Raw genomic sequence first — 19,500 nt, forward strand, 5'->3', positions numbered from 1 at the left:
TGGGACCTCCCAGGTTGTATAGGCCATGGAGTTCTGCCTGGAGCCACCCAGCCTGACCTACTAAGCAATCTGCAAATGGCTGCTACTTGTGCTGGGCTTGGAGGTGCCCAGGCAAGGCCAAGCTGTGAACCAAAGCCAGCTGCTGATACTGCCAGGTCTGGGGCCACTCAGCAAAAGTTATGGGGCATACTAAGGCCAGATGCTGCTTATTTGAGAGATTTTAGGAAAATCTGAAGCATGAGCCAAGACAGGCTCTTCATTTGGAAAATCCACTGAAAACAGCTTGGATGGGTCTAAAACTTGGGAGAGGCAGAGCCTCAGGGAATCACCAGGGTGGGGCAAACAGTGTGAGCCCTGTTAATGGAATCTCAGATACAGTACTTGCCGGCTGATTCTGTGAGGGCAGGGCTCGTCTGTCAAAGGAACAATTTCCCCTGCCAGCACTTTTGCCTGAGAGAAAATTGCCCTCTAGCTCTTGCCTTGACGCCAGACACTTCATTTCCTCTCCCTATGTCTCTGGTGCCTTTGAAGCTGCTGCCCTAGTGCTGGAGCTCAGAGGGAGTGAGTCCGAGTAAGTCTGTGTGTGGGCCTGTTAAGAGTAATTGCCTGGGACTCTAGAAGCCCTTTGTCTCCCTCATCCTCAATCCCCTCTGGTTTTTACAGGCAGAAGTTATGGGAACTTATCTTCCTGGCACTGGAGCCTTGTTCCTCAAAGGCGATCTCTGGAGCTGAGATATCTCTCCCAATTTTTATCTGCCAAGCATGGGTATGGGACCAGCTGGTTCCTCGTCTCTGTGCCTCCTAACAGTCTCAGTGTGGCTTCTTCTTTAACTTCCTAGTTGTAGGACTTCTGTTCAGCCAGATTTCAGGTGATTCTGATTGATAGTTGTTTTGTAGATTAGTTGTAATTTTGATGTGGTTGTGAGAGGAGGCAAGTACTGCATTTATGTCATGCCTGGAACAATCTTAAGCTGAAAATAGCTTGACCAGAATTGTCACTTGTGCATGTTACAAATAATTTAGGGTAGGGAGTATTTGGGAGGCCTGTGGTGAGATAAATTACAGAGTTGATACAGTGGGCCAGCAAAGGGATTATTCTAGTCAGGTGGTAGCAATGAAGACAAGAGAATTAGGCACAAAGTGTACAACAATGTAGGTGATATTGGTGGTAAGAAAAAAGAAATATAATAGAGATGTTGACAATTTTGTTGGTTATTTTTGATCATTTATTATTTTTGGTCTCTTTAATTATATAGTTACCATGAATGAGATGTGGAACAGTGAAGAGAACCATGTTTGAGGTTAAGATTATGAGCCTCGGTTTGGTTTTGTTGATTGTGAGATGCTGTTGAAAGTTGATATTTCAACTTGAAATATCAAGTAGGCAGCTGAATATAAAGTTGGCTATATGAATGTTTGTGTCATTGTTTTATTAGAGCAGCTGAAGCCCAAAGTGTGGGGTGAATCATGCAGGGAGAGGACAGTGTGAAAAGGGAAGAGTGACTATAACTCAGATGTGAGGATCTCCTGACTTTAATGGCCAAATGGAGGAAAGGGAACCATCAAGCAGTACTAAAAAGAAACAGCAGAGAAGTAGGGGGAAAAACCACAGTGTGTTGGTTCTGAAATAAAAATAACTTATTTTGATAGTGGGGAGAAGGGTTTTCAGGAACTAGTATAAAGAACACATGGACAAAACCAAGGGGGAGGGTGGAAGCAGGAGCGGGAGGTGGGTTTGGCTGGGCTGGGGCAGAGGGGTGGGGAGAAAATGCAGAGAAGTGTAATTAAACAACAATAAAATAATTTTAAAAAATAAGTTATTTCGAAAAGGTGGAAGTGAGCAGCCATCTATAATACCACTGAGAGTCCAAGTAATATCAGGTGTACAAAATAAGCACTGAATTGTGTAGCATGACTGTGATTGAGAATCTTATCAGAAAGAGTTTCACTAGAACAACTGAGGTTGAATGCCTAAATAAAGTGGATTGAGAAGACGGTAAAAAATCAGGAAATGACAGTGAGTATATGTTATTCTTTAAAAAGTGTGACTCTGACAGAGAAATATGTAGGAGCTGAAGGGATTGTTTAGATGATGATGTAAAAGATCCAGTTAACAAGATCAAAGAAAGAAAAGGGATAGTGGAAATTAAAAGTTGCCTAAGAAGACTCGAAGAGGTCCAAAGAATTACTGGAAGGATTGGCCTCAGAATCAGAGAAATAATTTCTTTCATGTATTATTGGATATATTAGAGAATATATATATATTTATGGTAGTTTAAAGTGGAATACATCTCATTTAAGGGTTTCACTTTCTGAACCATGTGATTATTAATCATATGAGCTGAGAATAAGTTAGGAGATTTGACTAAAGTGGCAATGGTTTGAAATTAGTAATAGGAGAACCATTGACAAGAGCGTCCTTGAACGGCTGTTGAGCAGTAGAGAGGGTCCATTTTGGGTTGGTGGTCATAAATCTATATACTTTGTTGAATATACTTTGTTGGATCACCTTCTGCTAAGAAGTTTGGAGACAAGTATGGAGAATGTGGGTAGACATGGCCTTCCAGGCTATGGATGCCATGAAAAAAAATCACAGATTCAAGGAATTTTAATATTTTTTCAAAAATATTGAAATGATGAATTATGGAATCTAAACTGGCTAATAGAGAAGAGAAAAGGCTGATGAAATGGAAAAAATGGAGTTCTTGGGAGATGAGTGTGAAGAATTATTGCAGAGTGCTTGAGTAGACCGTGTCCCTGGCTGGTCATGACAAGGTCTGGATTATAACCGCATGAGTCCAGGAGCGCTCTGCAGTGGTGGAGGAGGTCAGTGGGGAGCGGGTGGTAGCTACACAGTCTCACCAATTCCTGCAATGCCAACTCACTTTTTTAGTCAAATCTAGGTACGTCTCTGACTAAGGAATCACAAACAGGCTTACTAATTTTATTGTTTTTCCTCAAGTTTATCATTATATATTTAGTGTAGTCATTATATAAATGATGGCTTTTTGGAAACAAGATGTAGCTAGGGGCCAGGAGATTGAATGTTAATTTTTCTTGTGTTGCTGTTTAGCTACAGGATCTTGAACGAATTATATTTTCCTTAACTCATTGAAGAGGATCATGTTGTAGGACCTTTCTAGCCTAGAGGACTGTGATTCTTTTTAAGCTCTATGCATCCCTCTTGCCTCACAGATGTTCTGCCAATATATCAAACTCAATTTAACAAAAATGAACTCATTTTATTTTCTTGAAGGATTCAAAACTTCAGAATCATCTTTGTTTTTGTCATCTTCCTGAACTTCACCCAATTTGTAATTGAATGCCAAGCTCTGTTGATCTTCACTTTACAAACTCCCTTGTATCCTTACTGCTCTTCCCATGCCCACTGAGATTGTTATGTCCGTTTACTGTTATCTGATCCCTTGACTATTGCAACTGAAAACAAATGCATCTTCTTGAATCCACCGTCTGTTTTTATAACTGGCGTTCTCCAGCTTCTTAAAGCACGAGGGGAGGCCCAGTCCTCTTACCGCAGTGCTTTGGTGCTTTCGTGTTTTCGTTTGCATACCCAAAAACATTGCAGCTGCATCCTCTCAGGATAATTTTGAAAAATTTAGCTGGACAGTTAAGGACTTCCATTGTCTAATGCAACCAACAAAATTGATACTTTTTTCTTAGAATTAAAGTAGTAGCTTTTACTAACTTACACAAGAAAAAGATAAATATTCCAACAAAAATGTTCCCTCTCAGTAAAGGTACGCCTATCATTTTATTTCAGATGGAACCCATAGTCCTCAGTCCATGGGCTTTTCTAGTCCCATTCCTTGCTTAATATTCATTTTAAGCACTGAGCACCATCTAATGGACTCTATATTTTATGTATTTGTTGTCTTTATATTTTATACTTATATATTTATATTCTTTATAAATATATTATAAGTATATTATAAAGAGACTTGTCTGTTTTGTTTACTGTATCTCTAATGTATCATCAGTGGAGCATGGAGTAGATGCGCACAGTATTTTTGTTAAATAAAGAAATAAATAAAACAGTTTACCTAAATTATGAGTTATATTTAATCTAACACTTTATATAACAAAATTAGGTGGTGACAAAATTTTATATTTAAAATGCCTTGATTATTTTAGAAATATTATAATCCTATACACATTGTTCTTCTATGGGCAGTTTTCTACTTTTGGTCAATTTTCAACTTATTCAGATTTACAGTATTCTTGATTTCCAAGTGGGTTTTACTAATGTTGATTTGAGGAAAATGTGTTGGATAAGGTTTATGAGGATGTAAAAGGGTGAAAATTTGACATGCCGAGGTTAGCTTGTAACTTACAGATGGATTCTTCTATAGGCTAAGAAAGTCTTCATATAGTAAACTGGGAAGACATAAGCAACCAAGTAGAAAGCTTACTATTTATGAAAATGCTTTTTTTAACTAAAAACATTGATTAACTAAATATAAAACTATTTATTATTACTTTTCAATTTTGTCTACAAAAAAGGACCAAGTTTTCATGATTGACTCCAAGGGTGAATCTGGAAAAGGACGCTGCTCTTTCAACCCCAGTGTGAACACAGTATCCGTTATGATCAGTAAGTGGAAAGTAGAAGGAGGAGGAAATGGAAAAGAATCGAGGAAAAACAATTCATGAGAGAGTATGCCCATTGAGAGAAACATGTGTGCTGACAAATAGAAACTTTAGTTTCTCGTTTTCAAGAACATTTATGATAAGCATGTACTTTTTCTTCTAACATGACAGGGCTATCATTCCTAAAGCAAATCAACAATTTACAAAAAAGCATGTATATGTATGTACATATTGTTATATATTATAAAGTGATTTTCAATGTTTTGTGTAGTATTTTTCTAGTATTAAATATACCCTCTTTTCCTCATGTTTAGCGATCTTTTAGAAATGATTAAAAATGGTGTTACTCTCTAATGAAAGGCTAACAAAGTGCGTGTGTTACCCAAATATGTTCTCTGTGGATTGTTAGATTGCTGTACTGAAAAGAGAGGTGGTGGCAAAGTCAGTTTTTCATTTTCTCATTTTCCATAAAGTATATCAGCTAAAAAAAAGGCCCCACTGTTTACAACTACATACACTTACTTACAAATCAATGTCTTTGAGTCTCAAACACTGAATGCTTTTCTATAAGTCAATTAGAAGACGTTCTTTCCTGGTTAATGCCAGTTTAGAATGTCTGCTTTAACAGGAGTTGACTGTGAAGATGGACCTGGGATTCTAGTATTGACTACACAGTAAATGCTTTCCCCTGTTTGCTTTCTGTATGTACTGCCAATGGTAAAATTACATCATTTGACAATAGAACAGGCGGAAAAATAATTTTTGTGGTCAAAATGCTTTGCTTTGATTCATTTAAAGAGGCAACTAATCCATCTTTCTTTCTCATATCTGGAAACTAAATTAAAACAGGTACATCTAGCTCTGACTAAAATGTGACCTTGGAATTTATCCAATGAATTATTTCCGTATATATGTCATTCAAATTGGGCGAGGAAATGAAAGTATATCAATCATTAGGACAAAAAAAATTAGAAATATTTGAAACTAACTACAAGATATCCAAATATATTTGATGCAGAGTCTTTTCAGATAAGTTTCTAAATATTCAGGAGCAGTATCTTTAAAAGTCTTTTCTTCAATAGGAAGGAAATTTTATTCACCTTTAGAAAGTCTATTATATATAAAAATATAAATAGATAGATATTACTAGTTCAATATATAGAGTTTTCATTTATTTGAAGTTGAATGCTTTGAAAATAAACATCAAAGGTCAGTTAACACTGATACTGTAGTTTGATCTCATCAAATATTGTTTAGAACAATAAGGGTGAGAACAAGGCATCGTTACTCTTACTATTAAACTGCAATAAGCCATTAAATAGTTTTGCCATTAGCAAATTGGATTTTTTTTACAAAATTGAATTTAGGTATCGGCCTTCATTTTTGAACAACCAGAGTCTTCAATTCCTATGCGCATGTTCCGAAACGACCTTTTAATATATCAATTAACATTATAACTTATGCTATAGGTGAAAGTCATTAAACTGGTTGCTTAACTTAAAAACTGAAACCAAAATGAGCAGGAAGCATTATAAGCTTGTGTTTATCATTTTCTTTGTTCTGTTGATTAGCCCCTAAAATTAGCTCCAATGTCATTCCCAATAGTAGATTTGTTCGGTCACCTCACTTTGCCACATAGTGCCTTACCACTTCTGTTCAACTGCAGTCCACTAAATAACACAGATTGGTTCCAATAGTTCTATTAAAGTGCCAAGAAATATTGGGAATTTGAATTCCAGTTTTCACAATGCAGGTGTGGCATCTAACCAAATGTGCAAGTTCAGGTATTTTTGCTATTTTCAGTCATTGTTGTAGCATGACCGGAAGTCCAATAATATGTCTTTTAAAGAACCTGTCATAAACCCCATGAGATTTTTCTGGTTGCTGGAGGTACAGTTGAAAAGCAAAATATTTTTAGATTGAAGTTAAAAGGCACAAGTTTATCTTTGCACACATATGTCCTACAAGAAAATTCTTCAATAAATACCCTATTCTCAAAATTCTTCCCCAAGTGATATTAATTAAATGTTTCCTATACAAAATAAAACAGTCACCTTATTATTCCCAATTACTGAGAATTTAAGACAGAAAATGAAGACAGACATATGTGGGCTTTTATGTTTAAGATATAACTAATCAGGTGTGTAATAGGGTTAGAATTGACCCTCTCCGCCATATACCACCTTCCAGTGTCTTTTATTTTCTTCTGCCTGGATACAGATGAAATAACTGTGTAGGGGGGAAAAACACCAAGATTTTATAACCTACTAATTTGTGGGTAACTGGACAGAGCAAAAGTGTGAAATAATTACAAAGTTATCTCCGTTTAACAACCAATGTATCTAAAGACTACTTGTGTAGATGCTTATAAATATTCACAGAATTTTAGAGAAGTTAAACTGCTCAAAATACTTTCCTGCACATTCCTGTTATCTCCCTGCAATCTGCTCCCAGGGGATTTAGACCCCTACTGGGAAGAGCAACTAACTAGGTGATGCAGGTCCTGCCATGCCCCCTTGCTAACTGGTAGCGGTTCAGTCCGTGACCCGATGAACACATAGTAAAACATTCCATTCTCCAGTGCATCCTGGGCAGTGCAGTTGGTGTGGTGAATAAACAGTGAGCTTAGAGTGCTTCACAGTGTCCCAGGCCTGCCGCCATGACCACAGTCTGCACGCAGCCAGGGGGTGATTCCAGTGAAGGAGCACAGCTGCACAGTGGTTCAGTGGGACAGACCTGATCAATTTTGCTGGTTTTTAAACAGATATTTAACTACTGTGTGATTCTCTAGGGTCACACATATCCATTCAATAGTTATTCTTTTTACTAGCATAAAAATTAATATGGATAAACTAAATATTAGATGTTATATAAATACAGATTAAAATATGTTTGCCATCAATAATGATAATTTAATTTAATTTTAAAATATCTTTTCTCTCTTGTCTCTACATTCTGTTTTCTATGGCTTAATATGTTAAGTCATACATAGCTTATTGATATAACATTATATTATTAACATAATGTTAATATATTGTTTTACAAATGAAAATATAACACTTCATTTACTTTATAGAAAACTAGCACAGAAAATCAAAATGTGCACTTTTAATGATGAAATTATATCATTAATAGTATTTTGAAAAGTTTTAATGTTGCCTTGCCTCTATGTCATTAATAATAATAATAATAATAATAACTTATTTTCAATTCATTTAGTAAAATTATAGAATTCCTAATGTGTGGTGAGAACTTGTAAGGTTATAATTCAATTCCCATATTTTACAGAGGAGAAGGTTAAAATTCAGGGCACTAAATGATTGATCCTAATTCCCAGTTTGTTAGTTACTACCAAAAGTAGAAACCAAGTTTTCTGACTCCTACAGTGTTTTTATTAAAACAAAGTAATGATTGATTAAGCTATTTTATTATCTTCTATACATATATTATTTTTGCCATTTCTGATGCACAGTATACAAATATAGGTATTTACTCAAATTAAATACAAGCAAAGGAATTTTTATTTCCATGTGCAATAAGGTGGTTTTGATATTTGTACAGTAAATAAGGAAACCAGACTAAACTTTATCCAGTTTTTTATTTGGTGGGCAACGTAAACCAGTTAACAATTATAAACACTCTGTAATATGAGCAATGATCTAATAATCCAGTTCTCCTTGATTTTTAAAATAGCCTTAAAAAACATTTACAATTGTGTTGACAATTTCTTTTGCATAGATGAGGAACTTTTCTCTGGAATGTATATAGATTTCATGGGGACAGATGCTGCTATTTTTCGAAGTTTAACTAAAAGGAATGCAGTCAGAACTGATCAACACAACTCCAAATGGCTAAGTGGTAAGAAAATATTTTATACATTTTCAGAATGATGCTTTAAACCAATTTGTTTAACTCCATAATGAAAATTAGGTAAAAGTGGTCAAAAAATTACAGTACTAGGTCATAAGTAACAATAAATTGGTACTTTATGATTTAAAATTTTTATGATAAGAAAAAATTGAAGTAGACACACTCTGTTAACCATCACACAATTATCATAGGATATATGAATAAATTTAAATGACAGTGATATTTATCCTACATACCTGTGTACAAGAATCTTCTCTAGTTGTTTAAGTGTAACATATTTATTCATTTAGACAGTTTGTATATTTTAATAATGTCAAAGTTTAAAATTCTTTAAATTTATGACTTTATTATAAATTATAAACTTATGAAAAATGAGTATGATATATTCAGAAACTTACAATTTGTTTTATACTTAGATTCTAAATTATAGAACTGCTATGTGTTATTTTTTCATAATTTGACTAATACTTAATAGAAATCAAGTATAATAATTTTATGATTATCAATACTCATCTGCTTCCAGTTCTTGGGATCACATGGAATTCACATCAGGAAAGGTGCACATTTGCCTTTAACGCACAATTTCAATGAGTTGCTGTTGTTTAGAGGAGGAAGAAACCACTAAGTTCTTTGTCATTTCACCCTGGGGAAAATTTCTAACTTACCCTGAATTTGGCAGTTCACTTACCATTACACAGTTAAGCATGAATTACCACAGTTAGGCATCTTGTTTCCACTGATAGGCCAGCACAAGAAAGCATTGATTGTTCATTTACTTCTTCAAATTATTTCTCCAGTACATCTGGAAACAGAGTATGCTGAAAGTTGTTTTGTTCTTGAAATAAGGAATCCCTTTATGTCTTCAAATGACGTCATTTTGTCCTTGAAAAGTTTCGTCTTCATTGCATGGACTGTATTTTCTGAAAAATGTGTTTTTCAGATTTTGGACTCTGGACTCCCCATTCTGCTTCAACGAATTTCAGTTTATATGCACTAGATTGAAAACCACACTTTAAAAAACAAACTTTTTCACTGTAAAATGACTATCAGATTCCATGGGAAATAATTGCCAGACAAGTTATTCAATTTTTAAAACTCATCAGTACACAGAGGTTTTTTTTTTGCATTTACTGAACTTTCAGAATGTATTGCAGAAAGAGAAAAATAGTTTGAGCTGTCATATTATAGCTATATTTTGTGGCACTTAACATTCCAAATGTGGTATATTGACTGATACAATTGCTGCTTTTAGACTTTTCGCCTATAAACATCAAATTATTTTTTTTTTACCAAAGATGGAGAAGGCATGTGTCTGTGGTCCACTTGGATGAACAGTAGATGGGTTTGTTTTATCATGAGTGTATGTTATAAACAGTCTTTGTATTTCTTTTAGAACCCATGTTTGTGGACGCACATGTCATCCCGGATGGGACTGATCCAAACGATGCTAAGATTTACTTCTTCTTCAAGGAGAAACTGACCGACAATAGCAGAAGCACAAAACAGATTCATTCCATGATTGCTAGAATATGTCCTGTAAGTATTAACATTGTTTTTAAATTCCACTCATTGAAACTTAAGGAAAACAAAACAAAATTACCCATTTCACCCATTTCTTTCATTCTAACCCTGTCTCTTGCAACCACTGATCTGTTCTCTATATCTACGAGGTGTTTTTCTTTTATTTAAATACCACATATAAGAGAGATCATACAGTATTTTCCTTTCTCGGTATGACTTATTTCTGTTAGTATAATGTCCATCCACATTGTCGCAAACAGCAAGATTTTATTTTTTTTTTGACTAAATAGTGTTCCATTGTGTATATACACATTTCTTTATCCGTTTATTTGTTGGTGGACACTGATGTTGTTTCACCATATTAACTATTATAAATAATGCCACAATTAACATGGGGTGCATATATCTTTTTGCATTAGTGTTTTCATTTTCTTCAGATAACTAACTGGAAGTAGAATTGCTGGATCATGTGATAGTTCTATTTTTAATTTTTTGAGGAACTTTCATACTATTTTCCATAGTAATTGTGCCAACTCATATTCCCACCAACAGTGTGCAAGGGTTCTCTTTTCTCCACATCCTTGCCAACACTCATTATTTCTTATCTTTTTAATAATAGCCATTCTAACATGTGTGATGTGGTATTTTATTTTGTTCTAGATTTGTATTTCCCTGATAACTAGTAATGTTGTCCATCTTTTCATGTACCTGTTGGCCCTCTGTATTTCTAGGTCTTCTTTGGAAAATTTCTATTCAGATTTTCTGCTGATTTTTAATTGACTTTTTTTGGCTGTTGAGTTGTGTGAGTTCTGTATAAATTTTGCATAATATCTCCTTATCAGACATATGATTTACAATTATTTTTTTTCCATTCAGTAAGTTGCCTTCTTGTTTTGTTTATAATTCTCATTGCTGTGCAAAAGCTTTTTAGTTTGAGGTAGGGTTATACTTATTTATTTTTGCTTTTGATGCTTGGATTTTGGTATCAAAATCAGAAAATTATCTCCAAGACCTGTGTCAAAGAGCTTCCTGCCTGTTCTCTTCCAGGAATTTTAGGGTTTCAGGTCTTACATTCAAGTCTTTAATCCATTTTGAGTTAACTGTTATTGAATGGTATAGGAAAGTGACTCAGTTTTCTTTTTCTTTTTGCATATGGTTGTCAATTTTTCCAACACCATTTATTGAAGAGTCTATTGTTTCCCCATTTTATATTTTTGGCCCCTTTGTCATAAGTTAATTGACTAACTGCGTGAGTTAGTCAATTATGCGTGAGTTTATTTCTGGGCTCTCCATTCTGTTCCATTGATCTACATGTCTGTTTTATGCCAATACCATAATGTTTTGATTACTATAGCCTTATAGTATAGCTTAAAATCTAGGAGAGTAACAAAAAATATGCAGTTTTGTTATTTTTTCCTCTAGATTGCTATGACAATTCTAATTTGAAGAAAGACTAAGAACTTTATTTTTTAATTTTTTAAAAATATTTTTAAATTTATTTTTAGAGAGGGCAAGGGAGGGAGAAAGAGAGGGAGAGAAACATTAGTGTGTGGTTGTGTCTCACACACCCTCTACTGGGAACCTAGTCTGCATCCCAGGTGTGGGCCCTGACTGGGAATCAAGCAGTGACCCTTTGGTTTGCAGGCCAGCACTCAATCCACTGAGCCACACCAGCCAGGGTGAAAGACTAAGAACTTTAACTTATATAATATTTTTTCCAGTGGTTTGTCTTTCTACTCTTATTATCTACTGTTATAAATTAATAAAATATTGACTGGAGACATTTGAACTTAATGTTGGTTCACATCAACCATAAGAGATAAATACCCTATTTCAACACAAATCTCACTTCAAGGAAATATTTTGGTTATGGGTTTACATGAATAAACAATTTTGGTTAATTTTTGCTTTTCTATTTAATATGCTAGTATTAAAAACAAATAGGTAAATTGTATATTACAAAAAGAGAACAATTCTTGCAAATAAAATACAGCAAAAGCTTACTAAAAGACAATTATGGAGGAACTATCTACAACAGTGAAAATTAAGAAATGCTTTAATAAAATACTGTTATGAATAGCATCGTTTGTGCAGAATTATTTCTTAAATCATTTAGTGTTTAAAATAGTCTATTTTTAAATATTGCAATATTCCACTAATAGTGGAGCACAGCTACTTCTCAATCATTTGCCCCAAGACAGTAAAGCCAGCAGAAGGGGCGGAAGGCTTCTTGGCCTACAGAAAAAAATCATGTTATCAACAGAGACTATTTGTGAATGATCCCAAAGCCACCTTCTCTATCCTGGGTGGAGAAATATGTGCATTAAAGCATCTGATCAGCAAGAAATACTGAGAAGTAAATGATAACACAGATAAATGAAGGAGAGATAAAGAACTTTGGGGGACCATTTGGCGTTAAGTCTAGACCAATTCTCCTGACTGCAGTAGAATATTCAAACTTCACTGTATACAATAGTTCCATTCATATTGAAGACAGTGCATTTTAAAGAAAAGGCAAAGAAATTACATATGTTCTATAACATTTATTGTTCTGTTTGTACAGCTTTAAAGAATATATACATTGAATTTGTTTTTTGAAATATTGTCAGTTGACCTCATACTATAGAATAATAATAGTACAGTATAACCTATGGCTATTAGATTATATACTATATATCTTAAATATTCCTCTCTCACTATTGATATTCAATTGTGGTTAACATAGCTATCCTTTCCATTGTAATGAATCCCCAGGTAATAAGAATCCAAGTTGAATTTTTAATAGAACTCAATATTTATTTAAGCAAGCTGAAATGTGTTTACGAAACGGTTTCAGAATGACACGGGTGGACTGCGTAGTCTCGTCAACAAGTGGACCACCTTCCTGAAAGCAAGGCTGGTGTGCTCTGTGACTGACGAAGATGGCCCGGAAACACACTTTGATGAATTAGGTACAGAGGTGTGAATTTGAGAAATGTCTGAAAGAGAGTTTGTAATGTTTATAAAATTTAATAAACTCTCAGGAGAAGATGTCTTTTACATGAATGTTTTAGCATAAACAATGTATCCATTTGAATTAATGATCTGGATACTCTTAATAAATTTCCCTAAGTATTTTTTAAACAACATATCAGTTTGAATTAATGATCTGGATACTGTTAATAAATTTCCCTAAGTATTTTTTAAATCTGTTTTGTCCCTGAATGTACTACTGTTACATTTAGTTCTTGAATTCACCATGGTATATGAATGTGTGTGTGGGTGTGTGTGTAAGAGAGGGAGAAGAGTGCTTGTATACTTTATATATACATAAGATATATTCGTGCTTTTCTAAAATGAATGTGTATTTCATATGTGTATTTGTTTATTTTTTAAATTTTTTACTGTTTTTCAATTACAGTTGTCCCCACTTCTCCCCCATTACTCTGTCCTACCCTGCCCACCCCCACCTCCCACATTCAATCCTCCCCGTGTATTTGAACTCTAATATTCTGTTTTCAAATCAATTTATATGAGGATACAGCTATATATTTTTACTATTGCAGTTAATGGACAGAATAGAGGTTAGATGAAAAAGTGTTAGAGTAGAAATGAGACGTGCTCCGATCTAGATCCTTCTTGCTGACTCTGGGACAAAGTTTTTCAGCATATGTGGCAGGAGGGAAGTTTTACTTCCCAGATTAAATAAGGACTAACAATCCGATTCCTTTTACCAAGGAACATGTTTTCTTGTTTAATCAGAATAAGCTAGTACACATTATAGTGTACCGAGTGCCATTTATAAATCGCTTTTATTTTTCTTTAACTCATTAAAATATAACATGCTAGTTACTATCAGTAAATTTATTCAATTTACTCCGATTAGGAGGTAGGGAGGAGGTAAGCAATGAAAACATATAATATGAAAAAATGTACTGCTTCTACCAGTTATAAAAACTAAAATAGATAGTTGGTCTCCTCAAAAGCCGTTATATTGATCATAGAAACAAAATTTTCTATGTCAGCTTTTGTAGAAAAAAGTTCTAAGTATCATTTTTGTTATAACCTAGTCATTCATTACTTTCCCCCAGGTTCTTTATAAGAATGTTTATGTTTCAGTGACTCAGCATATTTATCTTTTTTGTTTTTCAGAGAGATCTAGACAATTTCAGCCTTTGTTCATATATAGAGAGAGGCTAGTGGTTATTAACTTATTGCTTGAGGTCCTAAACTTATGAATTTAAAATAAATACCTCTTTCTTTGTATTCCTGAGCAAGAATCTCTTTGCAAAAATGTCACTAAAAACAGATGTTTCTTGTAATCATAACAATCATTTATTAATTGGGGTCCTCTCTCAGGAATTTACTGCCAGGTTTTATTATGTATTGCTATACCTTATCATTCATACCAGTGATTTTTAAAAATTTTTATTTATTTATTTTTATTCAGTTACAATTGTCTGCATTTTCTCCCCTTCCCTCCATCCCACCCCAGCCAGTCCCATCTCTCTCCCCCACCTCTACCCTCCCCCTTGATTTTGTCCTTGTGTCCTTTATAATAGCTCCTATAGACCCCTCTCCCCACTATCCCCTCCCCACTCCCCTATGGCTATTGTTACAATGTTCTTAATTTCAATGTCTCTGGTTATATTTTGTTTGCTTTTTTCTTTTGTTGATTATGTTCCAGTTAAAGGTGAGATCATATGGTATTTGTCCCTCACCACCTGGCTTATTTCACTTAGCATAATGCTCTCCAGTTCCATCCATGCTGTTGCAAAGGGTATAAGCTCCTTCTTTCTCTCTGCTGCGTAGAATTCCATTGTGTAAATGTACCATAATTTTTTGATCCACTCATTTGCTGATGGGCACTTAGGTTGCTTCCAGTACTTGGCTATTGTAAATTGTGCTGCTATGAACATTGGCACACCAGCGATTTTCAACCAGTGGCATCGCACACTGGTGTGCCGCAAGATATTTTAAAACATGCAATCAGTATCTGACTATTTAGTCAGAGACACTGACTTCTTATCCCTCAGATTGTCAACTTAAAAGAATAACAACAGTGAACACAATAATAAATGAATAAAAATTATACCCTTTTTCTTTTTACAAGATCAGCAAAACATACAATATATCTTCGGCTGTGCTGCAGAATTTTAGTAATGAGTTTATGTGTGTCATAAGATGGGAAAAGTTGAAAATCACTGATTTGTACCATTGTCTTTGCTTTAATATACAACTTCTTGTTTTTAGGGGAGTTGTTGATTAAATAAAAATATGACTAGCAACTTTGACTATAAGCTAAAGTCATAATTGGTATAGAGAAAAAAGTCACTGTGAAAATATTCTCTTCTATGTTACAACTTCTAACCCTAGGTCAAAAAGAAATTGAGATTTGTAACCCTTTTTAAATTAAAAAAAAAAGTATATTATCATTAAAGGACATTTAGAAAATGCAGGAAAAAAGCAGCAGCAGGAAAATTTCGAAAGCTGTGCTCACCAGAGACACTCACTGGTACTCTTCCTGTTGCCTTCTGGTGTACAGTTTAAGGTTTACATGGTTCCCGTTCATGTCATATTCCATTGTGCCTTTTCCACTTAGTATTGTTTTATTAACATGGTTTCCGTAAGGTTATAGGCTTCATAAATCCCTTTAGTGTTTGTATAACATTTTATTTAACTTATTTTTCCAGGTACCTATCATTTAGTTCATTTAGTTTTTAAATTGGAATGATGCTGATAATACTTTTTCATAGTTTAAGTTATTTTCCTAGGGTAAAATTTTAAAAACACAGTTACTATTTGGAAACTTGAAAAGAATAATGATATTTTCCTTTTATAGAGGATGTGTTTCTACTTGAAACGGATAACCCAAGGACAACACTAGTGTATGGCATTTTTACAACATCAAGGTAATTATTAAACAATTATAATTTATGAGTTAAACAATAAACTTTATTGAGTAATAGTAATTATTGGAAAAGCACTCTTTTCAACTTTTAATTTTACATAACATTTAGGATTTAACCTTCCTGTTTTATTACTTTTGCTTTATTACCAAAACATATTTAAATTGAATTTAATGTTTTCAAAATAGTTTTGTATAGATAATTTATAATAATTATATGGTATTGTTCTCAAAGAAAGAAAAGTGATAATTAAAATACAGGAATAAAGTATATAAGATATTTTGTTTTAAGGAAATAATTTGAAGACTCATGATTTGAACAGAACTTTTGGCATTTCTATTAAGTAACTTTTACTTCCAGAGCAATCTAAAGTAATTACTATTTAGAAACTAATAAAATGCTGAACCTATTTTTATGTTCCATATAACAATATTTCATATACATTTGAAAATATATTTAATGTTTTCTACTTTCTCTGGAATGCCTAATCCCAATCATCATATATTTCAAGACATTCACCATATTCTCACCCTTTCCTGCACATAATTTTTCTATTTTACATGAAGAATGTTGCTCAGTATTCAATGCAATATTCCAGTAGTACATAGCCATGTAAAATATAAGGGGTCCCTTTTACTAGACAGTCAACTACAAAATGTAAATTTAAAGATTTTAGCATTCTTTTCTAGTGAGGGAAACATGGTATGATTTTAACCTATGAAGAGCCATTCAATGAAAAACAAAATCATAGGGATTTTGATTATAAAGCATATTAACATTTACCCTAGAAGATGTCTAAAAAGATGTCCTTTAGAATAAGTTTAATTTCTGTTCTAACAAAGAAAGTAGTCTTGATTTAACTCACAAAAAATTGAACAAAGAAAAAATAACCAAATTATTTTTTAAGGTTTTATTTATTAATTTTTGGACAGAGGGGAGGGAGGGAGAAAGAGATGGAGAGAAACATCAATGTGTGGTTGCCTCTCGAGCACCCCCCTAGTGGGGTCTGGCCTGCAACCCAGGCATGTGCCCTGACTGGGAATCAAACTAGTGACCCTTTGGTTCACAGGCTGGCACTCAGTCCATTGAGCCATACCAGCCAGGGCCAAATTCTTAAGAAGAAAATATTCATTTCAAAAAAATTATTTTTCCAGTTTCTGTTTGCCCCATCACCAATAGCTTTAATATTGAAAAATGTAAATTGATATTTCTGACTGTTATAGTTAATGATTAATAATGCAGCTTGTTTTTTTCAATGGGCATCTAATTTTTCATTGGTCATCTAAGTTTTCCATTATGCATCTAATTTAAGAGAAATATGTGCATCTGAGAAATGTTGGTTTCAGTCAGTCTACCTTAATGATAATGAAAATAGTTTCCATTAAGGATCCAAACAAATTTTATGAGATTTTACTGACATAAGTTAATGAATCTATTTTGGACCCTTCTATTCTAAGTTTCTTTTTTATGAAAGAACATAAGTAACAATAATTTAGACTTCTGCGATACTATTTAGGATGATATATAAGAGTACTCTTATATTCAAAATCAAGACAAAGACATGGTGTTCTCTTATTAATGAGATTTGTTTCTGAGTGAAATTATTATAAGTAGTATTGACAGTGATACAGAATTCAAAATCATATTTTTAATAAATCATCAAATCACTTTTTGTTGCTAAGATAAACTAGTTAGACGCTTCTATAATTTGTACTACATTTCAGAAACATTGAGAACTTTTCTATAGCATTGTCTACAACATTCATGAATGAATTAACTGTTTTAATGCTTTATATATTAATGATTTATTTCAAAATAGTAGAAATGTTTTAGCTTTGTAAGGTGTACCATGAAATTGAACTTTTCCATGATGAATTACATCAACTTTTTTATCACAAACTTTGCCATCTATTTTTAAATTGCATTTAAATTCAAATAATAAGAAAATATATCTTTCTTTTTTTTAGCTCAGTTTTTAAAGGGTCAGCAGTGTGCGTGTATCATTTATCTGATATACAGACGGTGTTTAATGGTCCTTTTGCCCACAAAGAAGGGCCCAATCATCAGCTGATTTCATATCAGGGTAGAATTCCATATCCTCGCCCTGGAACTGTAAGTACCAGAAAACTTCCTGTTATTTTACTTTTTTAAAAAATGTAACTTTTTATATTATTAATTCTCTAAGAGTTCCTATTTATTCAAAATTAAAGTTTGGTTTCCTGTTAGGAAGCTGAAAGATTAATCATTGATATGTATTTCATTAGTAAGTTAAATTAACTTTGGAAAGATTATCAGCATTACTATTTATCCATGAAAGAATTAAATTTTTAAAAATCTTACATAATCACGGCTGGCAACACAGTACTATCATAGAATTCATAATCATCTTCTAAATGGTATCTTTATGATGTTCATATCTCAGCAAAATAGGGGAAAGTAGAAAAAACATTTAATTATTTTGTATAACATCAGAAAAAGAAGTCAAGAGATATATTTATCTTAAAGCACCTCAGTGTGGGCTGTGTTGGATAAAAAATAGAGACTACATAAGAGAAGAGAAAGTGAAGAGGGAAACCGAGCAACTTTCAAATTCCATTTGAATCAAAAGCTCTCATTCTTTCATTCAGTGTATTTCATGACTCACTGATAACATATTCACAGATATTTTTGAGAAGTACTGATATTTGAAGTTGATGAAGTCATTGCTTCACTGAAATACAGAAAATTAAGGGGTGGTTGTGGTTGTGTATACTTTTATCACTTATTCTTTGAGTAACACGTAAATGGGATATAGTAAAGGAGCAATTGATTTGTAAACTTAACAAAATTTCATTTCCCCTTAAATAATACCATAAGAGAAATCCCTTGGAAAAATCAATAAAACAGATAAAAGTGAGCCACACTATTTGAATAAGGGTTAATGGCTGCCGAGCCTCAGCGTGCAAAGCCAGCTTGTACTGGCTCCCGAGAGCACGCTGTGTGCGCCTCGCCTCAAGTAAGGACATCGCCCAATAACTTGAAATCGGCATAGTGGAAGTATTCACAGCAGAAATTGGCACATATTACAAATCAGGGATTTTTCCCCCAGGAAAATCCTACCTTGTCCCCACGCCCACCAGGCCCTTCACCGGGTTCAAAAGGACTCAGAATCACAGTGAGAGAACCACTCATGTCAAACAGCAATTATGCTACATAAAATGTGGGAATGGATAAACCCCTTTTAGTAAAACAGTACATAATCCAAAGCTAAACTAGAAAATTCAGCCTGCAGTCCCATTTTCACTATTTCTGAGCTCCTAAGAATAAGCATTTTCTTTTTTTGTTCTAAAGCATTAAATAAACCAGGGCTTAGGGACACACATCTGGAGCTGACTGCATGAGAAAAGGGAATACTCAGTACTTGAGACACATTTCTGTAGTGGGTTCCCTACATCTGGTGCTGAGAAAGAGCAGCATCTTTAAATTTAAAAAGGAAAAAGAAAAAAGTCAAATGAGTGTTCCTTAGGGAATAAAAGAGGCAGGGTGGAGGAATGACCTCTGGAACTCCTCCTAGAAAAGCATTTCTCCCTGAAGATTCAGTCCCTCCACCCTCTACTGTACAACACATCATGAA

At 33.8% G+C, this 19,500-nt stretch overlaps 1 protein-coding gene across 1 annotated transcript in view; it reads left to right on the forward strand.

The window, feature by feature from the left end:
- The window catches only part of SEMA3C (semaphorin 3C), a 171,936-nt gene that overhangs the window by 97,717 nt on the left and 54,719 nt on the right, over positions 1 to 19,500 (forward strand). Inside the window, exons 6-11 of the mRNA XM_053926661.1 lie at positions 4,522 to 4,612; positions 8,347 to 8,466; positions 9,872 to 10,014; positions 12,836 to 12,950; positions 15,821 to 15,890; positions 17,855 to 17,999. Of these exons, the coding sequence (XP_053782636.1) occupies positions 4,522 to 4,612; positions 8,347 to 8,466; positions 9,872 to 10,014; positions 12,836 to 12,950; positions 15,821 to 15,890; positions 17,855 to 17,999 (684 nt within the window). The remainder of the gene's footprint in view (positions 1 to 4,521; positions 4,613 to 8,346; positions 8,467 to 9,871; positions 10,015 to 12,835; positions 12,951 to 15,820; positions 15,891 to 17,854; positions 18,000 to 19,500) is intronic.

The sequence above is a fragment of the Desmodus rotundus genome, chromosome 6, assembly GCF_022682495.2.
Source record: "Desmodus rotundus isolate HL8 chromosome 6, HLdesRot8A.1, whole genome shotgun sequence".
Classification (NCBI taxonomy): Eukaryota; Metazoa; Chordata; class Mammalia; order Chiroptera; family Phyllostomidae; genus Desmodus; species Desmodus rotundus.